This window comes from Macaca fascicularis, chromosome 6, assembly GCF_037993035.2.
Source record: "Macaca fascicularis isolate 582-1 chromosome 6, T2T-MFA8v1.1".
Taxonomy (NCBI): Eukaryota; Metazoa; Chordata; class Mammalia; order Primates; family Cercopithecidae; genus Macaca; species Macaca fascicularis.
The window spans coordinates 166,115,588-166,128,188 of NC_088380.1; the positions used below are offsets into that span (position 1 = coordinate 166,115,588).

General features: G+C 41.8%; 1 protein-coding gene and 1 non-coding gene across 2 annotated transcripts; one reads left to right on the forward strand and one right to left on the reverse strand.

Moving 5' to 3' along the window:
- Nucleotides 1–399: 399 nt before the first annotated feature.
- IL12B (interleukin 12B) lies at nucleotides 400–12,133 on the reverse strand. The gene is made up of 7 exons (XM_045394465.3): nucleotides 12,009–12,133; nucleotides 8,392–8,667; nucleotides 7,734–7,851; nucleotides 5,638–5,852; nucleotides 4,080–4,237; nucleotides 2,036–2,167; nucleotides 400–1,453 (listed from the first exon to the last, which is right to left on the reverse strand). The coding sequence occupies exons 1-6, from the start codon at nucleotides 12,094–12,096 to the stop codon at nucleotides 2,036–2,038; spliced, it is 987 nt and encodes a 328-aa protein (XP_045250400.1). The 5' UTR covers nucleotides 12,097–12,133; the 3' UTR covers nucleotides 400–1,453.
- Nucleotides 3,383–3,508, forward strand: LOC123574288 (U4atac minor spliceosomal RNA). The gene has a single exon (XR_006699172.1). It is a non-coding gene; the product is annotated as a U4atac minor spliceosomal RNA (small nuclear RNA).
- Nucleotides 12,134–12,601: the final 468 nt, after the last annotated feature.

Genomic DNA, 12,601 nt, shown 5'->3' on the forward strand with positions numbered 1-12,601 from the left:
AGATTTTCTCTGCATCTGTCTGCTTCTCACATGGCTGTGAAGAAGCCATCTGCAATTCTGACAATTTTATGTCCTTAGCCATAACTACTTGTCCTCTCTCTTGAATCTTTTTTTTTTTTTTTTTTTTTTTTTTTTTTTTTTTTTTTTGAGACGGAGTCTCACGCTGTTGCCCAGGCTGGAGTGCAGTGGCGCGATCTCGGCTCACTGCAAGCTCCGCCTCCCGGGTTCCCGCCATTCTCCTGCCTCAGGAGTAGCTGGGACTACAGGCGCCCGCCACCTCGCCCGGCTAATTTTTTGTATTTTTAGTAGAGACGGGGTTTCACTGTGGTCTCGATCTCCTGACCTTGTGATCCGCCCGCCTCGGCCTCCCAAAGTGCTGGGATTACAGGCTTGAGCCACCGCGCCCGGCCCTCTCTCTTGAATCTTAAGATCTTTTTGCCTTCCAGACACTTACGGTGTTTCTGTGCCATCCTCCTGTGTATTTTAGAGAGGTGGGGGTGAGGACTGCCATTGAAGCTAAACCTGAATTTTAATTTCAATCTTATTATTATTATTTTTTTTGAGACAGGGTCTCATTCTGTCACCTAGGCTGGTATAAAGTGGCACAATCACGGCTCACTGTAGCTTTGACCTCCTGGGCTCAAGGGATCCTCCTGCCTCATCCTCTTGAATAGCTGGGACCACAAGCATAGGCCACCATGCCTGGCTAATTGTTAACTTTTTTGTAGAGACGGGGGTCTTGTTATGTTTCCCAGGCTGGTCAATCATTTTTTTCTAGCCCTTTTAAAATTCAGGCATCCAAAGATTAAACTTGCTTAGAAGTGCAAGTGGCCCTAAATTGCTTTATCAACACCATCTCCAGGAAGTCTTCACAGACATGGGAACTAGCATCTTGTTCTCCAGGATCTTCTCAACAGGTTTGCATTGTCAGGTTTCCATTTAAGTATCTCTTGCGTTCCCATCCATCACAAGTATATGATGGCACTGGTATCAGAACACTGCATTCTTCCCGATTGTCATAAAACTGATGTACTTGCAGGCTTGCTTGAAAAGTTGTCAGTATAAATAAAATTAAATTCACATTTTGCGTAGTAGGGACTGATCCTGATGGATTGGGTCATGAGAGTATGAAACATTCAATACATCCTGGCACACAAATGGTAAATAACAGTAATACATTAATAAATACATAAATTACTTAAATATTTAAATAGCATGAAGGCCTATGGCAACTTGAGAGCTAGAAAATCTATACATAAATTAGCTGATTGTTTCAATGAGCATTTAGCATCTACCTACACGAATAAAGCAAAGATATCATTGTGATCCTTAAAAAAACTTTTTAAAGCAAATCAGTTAGAAAATATCTTTTTGGGTCTATTCCATTGTGTCTTTAAACGTTTTGCTTAATATCTTCCACTTTTCCTCCAATTTTTCATCCTGGGATCACAACCTGGAAAAGAATGCCAAAAGTCTATGTGGGGTGACATTGCAACAGCAAACTCTTCTTATTTCTCACAACACATGATCCTGGACAAGTGGGTTTTGGGGATTTCGTGCCAGAAGGCCCAGGCCTTCCTTATGTGGCCTGGAATTTGGCTGGTACCACACTTGCCAGAGGCTTTCTTGAGAGTTTTCTTAAAAGAAGATCTGATTGTGTTACTTCCTTGCTGAAAACCCTTCAGTGGGTTTCAGGTCCCAGGGCTCCCAGAACAAGGTTCTGAGTCCTGCAAGCTTGCAAGTCCTCCATGCTCTGCCTCCTTGCTACCTCTCTCTCTTCTTTACCTTTCTCTTTAGGAGGCCAGAACCCAGGTCTGTTTTCTTTCCTGCAATATCCCTGTGGCCAGCACAGCGTCTTACATAACACAGGCACCAAATAGATATCTGTTAGTGAATAAATGTACGTTTCTGATTCTGGCAACTGGGTGCCGGCCACCCCATCCCCCTTTCCTCTCCAACGCAGCCCCCAGTCACATCCCTGCACCCAGGTGTACTGAGAGTGCAGGTCTGGACTGGGCTTTGAGGGCCTGCTCACCTAACTGCAGGGCACAGATGCCCATTCGCTCCAAGATGAGCTATAGTAGCGGTCCTGGGCCTGCACGCTAAAGCTGGCATTTTTGCGGCAGATGACCGTGGCTGAGGTCTTGTCTGTGAAGATTCTATCTTTCTGCAAAAGAGAAGGAAAGCTGTGAAGGCCCCTTGGCAACATAGTTACAGGGTAAGCCGAGCCTATTTCTGCAATGCATACTCTCCCAAAACAAGTCCATCTTGGTCTTAAGACACTACCCTTGCAATTCACAGGGGCATGCGTAGAACTTGCACCACCTACTGGCAGACACTCCACATATAGGTGCAGCTTTTGTACTTTGTAAGCCCTTGAGGGAGAAATCGTTTGACCCAGCTTTCATCTTTCTAGCACAGTTGCCTTGCCTCAAGGCCCCATGGCCAGTCACCCAGTCCTGAGCTGATGGTGAGAGAGAGACAGATTTGCTCTAGCCATCCCTGAGATATTCAGAAATACCATATCCTGATCATTTCATCAGAAAACTTGCCTTCAAATCCTGTCACTGCTACTTAATAGCTGTGTAACTTCAGGAAAATATCTTAGGTTCTCTGTGTCCGTTTCCTCACTTATAAATAGGGATGACAATAATGCCTACTTCATAGAATTGTAGAAGTTCAAGGTAAAAATCATGTCAAACTCTTAGCAAGTCTTTAGCACATAGGAAGCACTCAATATCACCTATTAATCATACAGATCTTAAATAGGGAAAGCACTTGCCAAGACATAAAATAATATTTAGATAAATATCTATTCCAGAATAGCCTCCCCACCTAATTTTTTTCCCAGAGAGTAACTAGCTCACTGAATTTCTACCATATGCTAAATGTTATGCTGAATTAGGACTTTGTCCAGTGATTTTAAAAGTGGGGTCAAAGGAGTCTGGGGCTGTACAAAAGGGCCTTTGGAACCTTGCAGTAGGCAAAGGAATTTTGCTGTAAGGCGAGGAAGCTGGGAAGCCAATATCTTAGCCTCTGTAAGTGTAGATATTCTGTTTAATAAAAAATTTTATAATAGCTGGAACAGCCAGGAGCTATCCATTTTGGGGGTAATATCTCTTGCCTCTTCTATCATTCACTACATGGACTCAGTTGAAACAGCAATTTTAGGCTTCTGAAGCCCAGGTCTCCTCTATCACGACTGATTGTGAGTGCCAAGATCAATGACCAATATGGTGGTTAGGTGCATGGCCTTTCTGTCTGGCAGATTGAGTTTGTGTCCTGGTTTTGTCATTTCCTAGCTGGGTGACCTTGGGAAAGTCACTTACCCTCTCTGAGTCTTCAATCACTTGTGAAATGATGATAATACTACTGGCTACCAACCATCCTTTTCTTGGGGTTGGGCTACTGTCCAATGAGCACATAGTGAGGGCAGTGCTGCTAACACCTACACAAAATTCCTGCATCAGCTACAGCTTTGATTTACCTTGCCACAGTTTCTGGACAAAAGGAAAGCCTCTTTTCCACAGAAAAAGGGGGTAAAAAAACAAGAATAACACCAGCTGCCTTTGTCGGGTTAATTTTGTAGATTAAGTGAAATAAACATGGAAAGCCCTTGGCACAGTTCTAGACACATAGAAAAGTGCTAAAAAAAAAAAAGTAATTACGCATCACATAATACCATTTCAGTCAAAGAAGGATCACATATATGATCAGTGGTCCTATATTGTTATAATATTGCATTTTTGCTGTATCTTTTCTATTTAGATATACAAACCATTGTGTTGTAATTGCCTACAGTAGTCAGTACAGGAACATGCTGTACAGGTTTGCAGCCTAGGAGCAACAGGCTAGACCATAAAGCCCAGATGTGTGGTAGGCTATAGCATCTAGGTTTGTGTGGGTACACCATATATGTTTGCACAATGATACAACTGCCTAACGAATTTCGCAGAACGTATCCCTTTTGTTAAGTGATACATGGATGTAGTTGTTATTATCATCATTCATCTTCTCACTTTATGGTGGGTGTCCATAAAACTGACCAAGGAATACACTGCACCTGAATCACTTCTTACCTTTTCTCTCTTGCTCTTGCCCTGGACCTGGATGCAGAATGTCAGGGAGAAGTAGGAATGTGGAGTACTCCAGGTGTCAGGGTACTCCCAGCTGACCTCCACCTGCCGAGAATTCTTTAATGGCTTCAGCTGCAAGTTCTTGGGTGGGTCGGGTTTGACTGTGGAAGAAGATAAACATGCTTTATTCTCCTAATAAGGCTTCGGAGTTCACTGGTTTTGGCTTATGATCTCCTTTGCACCTTTGATCAGCTCTGAGTCCGCTGGATAGTTACTTAACTTCTGTGAGCGCCTGGCTGGCACATGTGCGGCACCTCTGCTGCAGGTGCTCACGCCGCTGCCTAGGGAAGGCAGTTGCTCTCAATGGCCACATCTCAGATCCACATTTATTGCAGGATCTGAGAGATGCTCAGAATCCTCATCACTGAACAATCAGATGGGACTGCACAGTGAGAAGACCTCTGCTTTAATGGTATGGGCCATGCACTGAAGGACCGCCCTCTCTGTGCTAATCCCTCACTTTGCACTGAACATGGAACTGAGGTGAGCCTCTCCCTGGGGATGAGAAGATAGATTTTCTATTTACTGCCCTTTTTTTTTGTCTTTTCATAGCTTTTGGTGCTGACATGTCTTAGAGCAGTTATAGTCAATTGTCTCTATGCTCAACGTGCTTGTTTATTCCATAAATACCGAGCACCCATTACATTCCAGCCACTGGACTATGCATGAAGGATACAGCAGTGAGTTTCACAAAGACTCCTTCCTCAATTAGGTCTTCTAGATAAGAGGAGGGGGAGATATGCTGGGGTATGTGGTTGGGCTCTGTAGGCCTGGCGCTGCTCCACACAAAGATCACGGCTCCTAGCAAGTTCTTTGCAAATATGCTTCCCTCTGCTCTTAACACAACTGACATCTTTCCTTTTGGTGTCAGCTAAACGTCACTTCCTCAGAGAGGCCTTCCTTGGCCACCCTATGTGAACTAGACCCCACCCACCGAGTACAAACCCTCCATGAGTTTTGAAGCAAGTTCCCTGGTTCTGTTACACTTTATCATGCTGCCTGGTCCATGAATAAATAGTAAAGGAAATGACTTACGGTGAAATCCCTATCTGCCAATTAAAAAAAATAGATGTCCATTTTGGAAGGGTTTAAATTCTAAGAAAGAAGTCCTTTTTCAAATGCTAAGGAAAGATTGGTTGGGAATAATTGCCACTAGTAGGGAAGCCCTGGTTCTGAATATGAATATTAGGCTTGATTAGGCTCTGGGATTCATCATGGAAACTATCTGGCAGCTGAATCAAAGTGCAGCAAAGAGCAGCTCTAGTGGAGCGGATCTGGATTAGAACTGCTAGCTGTAAGATCTGAGATCTGGGGCAAGTTGCTTACCTTTTCTAAGACTCAATTTAAATGCAGATAATAGTATCTACATCGTATTTTGTTTTTGGATGCAGAATAAAAGAGATAATGCTTGTCAACCACCTACCCCAGTGCATGGGGCATTGTGAACATGTGACAAATGGTATCTTTCCTTATGGAACACATATAATCATCCAACACTCACTGATGTCCCTGATGAAGAAGCTGCTGGTGTAGTTTTCATACTTGAGCTTGTGAATGGCATCCACCATGACCTCAATGGGCAGCCTCTCCTCAGCGGCTGGGCAGGCACTGTCCTCCTGGCACTCCACTGAGTACTCATACTCCTTATTGTCCCCTCTGACCCTCTCTGCAGAGAGTGTAACGGCTCCACACGTCACCCCTTGGGGGTTAGAAGAGCTGAAGTCAAAGACAGAAATTAGCCTGTGTTACACATTAGGGAGAGTGATTGTAGCCAGTAAGGCAGGTAAGGCCTCAACTGTTGTCCAAGGACACAGTTTCTCCAACTGGGCTGATTTCTACCCAAAAGGTAAGAAACCGCCCTCCCCAGGAGAAAAAGGTTAGCTTCAAGAGCACTTACATGTCTCTGGACTAAATGAATATGGAAGTGTTTGTTTGTTTGTTTGTTTGTTTTAGATCTAGAATCCCTGATTATTAAACCCCCTTGTTAAAAACTTAAATTCATTTTTCCCATTTTAATTATAAAATCAATACACAAATCAATACACACTAATTATAAAAGTAAAGATGATAAAGATCCATATAAAGGAAAAAAGTATATGCCTCCTTCAGCCTTAACTGCTCTCCGCAGGTGTAAGTATTAATAATAGCTTGTTGTATCCTTCCAGACCTTCCTTTTTCTTTTTCTTTCTTTCTCTCTCTCTCTCTCTTTTTTTTTTTTTTAAAGAGACAGGGTCTTGCTCTGTCACCCAGGCTGGAGTGCAGCGGTGGGATGAGACCTCACTGTAGCCTCAAACTCCTAGGCTCAAGTGATCCCCTCCCTCTGCCTCCCAAGTAGCTGGGACTACAGGTGTGTGCCACCACATCCACCTAATTTTTTTATTTTTAATATTTGCTGAGATGGGGTCTCACTATGTTGCCTAGGCTGGTCTTGAACTCCTGGCCTCAAGCAATCATTCTGCCTCAGCCTCCCAAAGAGTTAGGATTACAGGTATGAGCCACTGTGTCTGGCCAGAACTTTTTCAATGAATATTCAAGATAATTGTATATCCACATTATATATATATATACACATACATACATTATATATATATAAAACACATTATATATATAATCCATGTTATATATATCTCCACATTATATATATCTACTATATATATTTTACCTATAAATATTCATATGGATTTTATTTTTATGAACTAGGATCAAATTGTATACATATGATTATGTAACTACCCTTTTCCCCTCTGAACATATTATGGGGAGCTCTCCATGACAAAACATATAGGTTGGGTTATCCATTTCAATGACTGCACATTAAACCAGAGTATAGTGTACCATGTTTTATTTAACCATTCCTCTGCTGATTATGTCTTTATGCACTTGGAGAAACATTTCTTTAGTAAGCATTTTCCTTTTAAAGATGAAAAAGTGAGACCCCAATGCTTAATTTACTCAGTGAAATAATAGTAAATTCAGAATGGTCACCTGGGGTTTGCTTAGGTGATGATTAAAGTAAGTCACATGGGGGTTAACACATAGGTCTTGTATTTATGGAAATTGCTTTCTTAGGGAAAGTCCAAGTGCATTGGACCAACAGTGAACTTCAGATTAGTGGTGTCAGCAGAAGTAAAAGGAGTTGAAGTGGCCCTGGGAAAATTTCGGGAGGCCTCATCGAGTTCTGGAGTCTGCTTCAGGGCCCCTAAGATCTACACCCTGGAGCTCTTGTTTTTATTTTTGACTCCAGGTGCAATTTCAGCAAGTCATTTGTAGCTTCGAATTCTCCTTTTATCCCTTTCTTTGGTGCTATGAGCCATCAGGAAGCATGGCCAGGCAATTTGGATGAGTGGGTTCAAACACAGCAGAGACTATTCTCAGTTCCCAATAATATCCTGCCCTAACACATATATTTATTCAAGTGATTGGCTAAAATCTCCATGTTCTTTCTTCAATGTAGACAAGGAAGGGCGGTTGAAAAAATATGGGTTTGACTTTGTTTTTCCCTTTTTCATTAACTGATAGGTCACTGAGAGGTTGCCCTTAATTTCTTAATGAAATAGTTCTAGCAAAATGCTGAGAAACCAGAGCAGTTTCACTCACCCTCTGCTGCTTTTGACACTGAATGTCAGATCAGTACTGATTGTCGTCAGCCACCAGCAGGTGAAACGTCCAGAATAATTTTTGGCCTCGCATCTTAGAAAGGTCTTATTTTTGGGTTCTGGATTTGAAAAGAACAAAAATTCAGTATTTAGGAGTCTTTTGCAGAAAGGTTTTGATTGTGATGAATCACAGGTCACCAGATGTACAGGGTGAAGTTCTTCCACGCGTTCCCTCTTGGGTAGCTCCATCAGGATTGGGAGGGTCTCCTAGTAGGGTGTTGATTCTGCAGAGTACACTACGCACCTAACATGCCCAGCAGAGGCATTCATTCTTTGAAGGCTATCACCCCAGTGCAGAGTGATACACTATTGGTTAATTTCCATTAGCCATTAAATAATACCACCATTATTTAAAGAAAACATTAGGCTAAGCATTCAGACTGACCATGAAACTCCCTTAATATGAGATTTTGACGGTTGATAACCCAAAGGGTCCAGGAAAGCAAAGGAAAATGGAGGTTAACATCAATAAGAGACTTGATGTTAATTCATTAACTACACTCATCATGACTTGGCTTTTCAATTTGTTGTTGTTGTTGTTGTTTTTTACTCTTATGAGCGAAAGAGAAAATTGATACTATCCAAGGGCATAGAATTACCTTTCTGGTCCTTTAAAACATCAGTGGACCAAATTCCATCTTCCTTTTTGTGAAGCAGCAGGAGTGAATGGCTTAGAGCCTCGCCTCCTTTGTGACAGGTGTACTGGCCAGCATCTCCAAACTCTTTGACTTGGATGGTCAGGGTTTTGCCAGAGCCTAAGACCTCACCACTCTGGTCCAAGGTCCAGGTGATACCATCTTCTTCAGGGGTGTCACAGGTGAGGACCACCATTTCTCCAGGGGCATCCGGGTACCAGTCCAATTCTACAACATAAACTGGAATGCACAGGAAGTAAAGAACCAGGCTGTAAGCTCCAGGAACTCTGGGACTGTGTTTTATTAACCCTTTGGGCATCCCCACTGCCTAAACACAACCTTGTTCACAACAAGTATTTGGCAAATGCTTGCTGAGATGATCTCAAGGCATTAGACCCTGCTTGGGCTCAAGGTCATGGAAAAGAGAAACAAAGAGTTTTATAGCTGCCATTGACTCATTGACTGGAAGGCTGCCTTTAATAGTAACCTTTTATTATTCAGCAAATTGGAAACACCTTAATATACCAAAAACTGCAAACAGCACAAGACTCTTTGCCAAAGGTCTAGGGGAGAGAAACTTTCAGCACAATTTCAGTTTCATAAAGAATACGGCAGGGTACAATATTTAGCAGAATAACATAGTGGTTAAAAGCTCAGGGTGTCGAGAACAACTAACCAAGACTGTAATCCTGTCTCCACTAACCAGCTGGGGGATTTGGAACAAGGTACTTAATTATCATGAGCCTCAGTTTCCTCATCTGTAAAACGATAATAATAACAGTATCTGCCATACATTTGACTGAGGATTAAATGAAAAAAAAAAAAAAAAAGCATGTAAAGTACTTAGCACAGTGTCTGCCACACAGTAAATTCTGTGTTAGTTATTGTTATTTATAGACTGAAGAGTCAGCCAGCTGTACAGAGAAACTCTCTTAACAATTTTCCATGGATATTTAAGGATTTAGTTTCCTCTGTTTTAAATTACCAATGGAGATTTTCAATCTCTCTGTATTATTATTATTGTTTTTAGCTATCTTACACTCTTATGAAGCAATCCAGTAGATCTTAGTCTTCCCATTTAATGAAGACGGGTACTGAGGCCAAGGATCTAAGCGTGGTCACATCAAGTCAGAAGTACAAGGGCTACAGCGCAGACCTTTTGTCTCTTGGCTTTGCAAGGGATGCCTAATGCTGGTGTCTAAACTGGCCTTTGAGGAATGGTTTAGTATATTATTTCAGAGCGTGTCATAGCAAAGCTTCACTCATGTTTTTATCTATGCATAAATTATTAATTGAATAGAATTGTTTAATGTAGTAGCTCCCAAAGCATGATCGATGGAACACCATCAGCAGCATCACCTGGGAATGGATCAGAAATGCAAATTCTCAGCTGCTGAATCAGAAACCTTGGGGTGGATTCAGTCATTTGGTTTTTAAGCTCTCCAGATGATGTTGATGCCTGCTCAAGTTTATTAGTCACAGTGGTTGAGAGCCCGGATTTTGGAGTGGCAGAGGCCTGGATTTAGAAGCAGCTCTAGCCCTTACTCCAGTCTTGTGGCCTTCGGCAAGACATTCAACTACTCTAAGCCTCAGTGTCATCATCTTTAAAATAAGAAGAATATTAGCCTTTGCTTTAGAAGGTCGATATGTGGATTCTATAAGCTCATTCACATAAGAGTTTAACACAGTGCCCTTACATGCTTTATAAATGGTGGTTCTTGTTATTGGCCTCCGGATGTAAAGCATTGTAGAATATAAAGTCTTCACTTTACATCAATTGGATTATAAGGACTGAATGGATCACAAAAATAAGAGGTCAAAAGCATTTGGGGTCCAACTCTGGGGAAATGATTAGCTGTGCTGATGTAAAACCATGTGGCCCTTTTGACTTTTTCTAGTTTTTTTTGTCCCCCTGACACCTGAACAGCATGGTTACTTTCCTGTCCCAACTGAGGCTCGGAAGCCCTAGATGACATTTGCTCAACAGCAGGGAAAACAGCTGCAGGAGGAAAGCTGAAGAGGAGCATCAAGAACCTGGCACTTAGCCTCACTGCATCGTCTGCCCTCCTAAGTCACACCTCGGAGCGTTTCTTGCATTGATTTTCTGGAATTTCTGTGGTTTATCAAATCAGAAGTCACTAAGGGGTCAAATATGCCAGGGCCAAGGTTCCTGAGCTCACTAACAGTCCCAGGGTTGGAAGGGATCTGCCATATACCCCTGGCTCAGGCCTTTGCCTTTACTCAAGACAGTGTCTAAATCTCTGAAACCCTCATGGAGAAGGGGTGGCTGGATTGCTGTCTTCCCAAAATTCTTGAGAAGAGAGGAGTGGTCTCAAATTTCTTTCAGGTACCCATTTCAAGATGGTGCTCTCCAGAATATCAAAAGATTATTTCTGATCATCACCTGAAACCTTTTCATCCTGAATTTATGTCCATTTCCTCTTATTCAGCTCTCCAAAGACCCAGGAAAAAATTACTTCATGTCCTTGTAAAAACTTTTTCACAAATTTAAGTACACCGGCTTTGAAGCAAGACAGAAATGGGATCAAGTCCCTGTTCTACCCTTACCAGGTTTGTGACATTGGTCAAGTTACTTAATCTCTCTGGCCTCAGTTTCCAGCATCTGTAAAATGGGATACAGACAGTCTCTACTTCATATGGCTCTTGTGAGAATTAAGTGAGACACTGCCCTCAATAAACATTAACTATTATTTTATACAATTAAAGATAGTAATTGCCAACATCATGATGTTGGCTTCAGTGATAAACATCTGAGGGTCTTTCAGGTACAGCCAACGATCAGAATGCACATATACTGAGTGTGAGATCCTAGAAGGATGGGCAGAAACCCTTATTTTACCATTAACTATTCTATTAGTCAACTAATAATTTTTACTGATCATTGGGATAATAAAAAGTATCTCTTGAATCATGAGAGATATTTTAAACAACCAAAATAGTAACACTAGCTGACATTTACTTTCACTTTACTATCTGTTGAGTTGTATTCTGCATTCATTAACCCATTGAATAACCCATGTGGTAGGTATCCACTTTGCAACATCCAGTTTACAGTTGAGGAAATTCAGGATCAGAGGTGACCCAGCTCAAAGTCACAAAACCAATCATTGACAGACCTAGGGCTTGAACCCAAGTCAATGTGAGTCTGAATCCTATGCTCCCTCCAAAGTGCTTGGTCAGAGGTAAGTCATCACAGTGCCAACTGAGGGGGCAGTATCATGTGGTGGAATGAGAAATGAACACGGCTGTTATACTTTGCAAATCCTCCTCCGCTTTGGAATTTTAATTGTGTGAAACAGCTGGTTTTTAGTAATACTAGAAAATATCGTATGTCTTTTCCTACCATAGTGTACCAATGTCATCCAATGTGAAAACCAAACAATATAGATACCGTCAAGGTGGAAAAGAGAGATATGGCATTGCATTTTCCCAGAGTGATGGCTTTCTCTAGAGGACCCAGTGCACGGTTGCCTATTTCAGTTTGATTTCCCACCAGTGGCTGCCCAGGAGTCCTGGCTTAGAAGTGGGTCCTCCACAGAGAATAATGAGAGGCTGGTTACCGTCTTTCTTCAGTTCCCATATGGCCATGAGGGGAGATGCCAGAAAAACCAGGGAAAACCAAGAGATGACCAGCTGCTGATGACACATCTGTAAGAAGGGAGAGAAGCAGGGGGAAGAGAAGGAGGAAAAGAGAAGGAAGAGGAAGGAAAAAGAGAAGAAAGAATGTCAATAATTCTTGTTACCTTTGTGAACCATATATACATTCTAGCTACTTTTTTAAAAAAAATAAGATCTTGGTTCTCCCCTTTCTTCTCCATACTGTCGAGCAAATACTAAGTAAATTACAGGAGTTCTATAACTCTGGGGAAGAACATCAAATAGAGAACCATAAGGTATTTGGGGCTCTGGATCTGAAAGAGACCTCAGGCAAGCCATCTGATACAATCCTCTTATTTTTAAGATGAGAAACTTAAAGCTTATAGAAGGAATGTGACTTTCTGGATCAACATCTAGCAGTTATTTATTTAGTGCTTGCTACATAAAGAGCACTGGGCTAGAAGCAGTTGAGAGAGAAAAAAAGGGCTTACCTGGATCCCGCTTCCTAGGAGCAAATACTTTTACTCAATAAATATTTATTAAGTCAGTGTGTTAA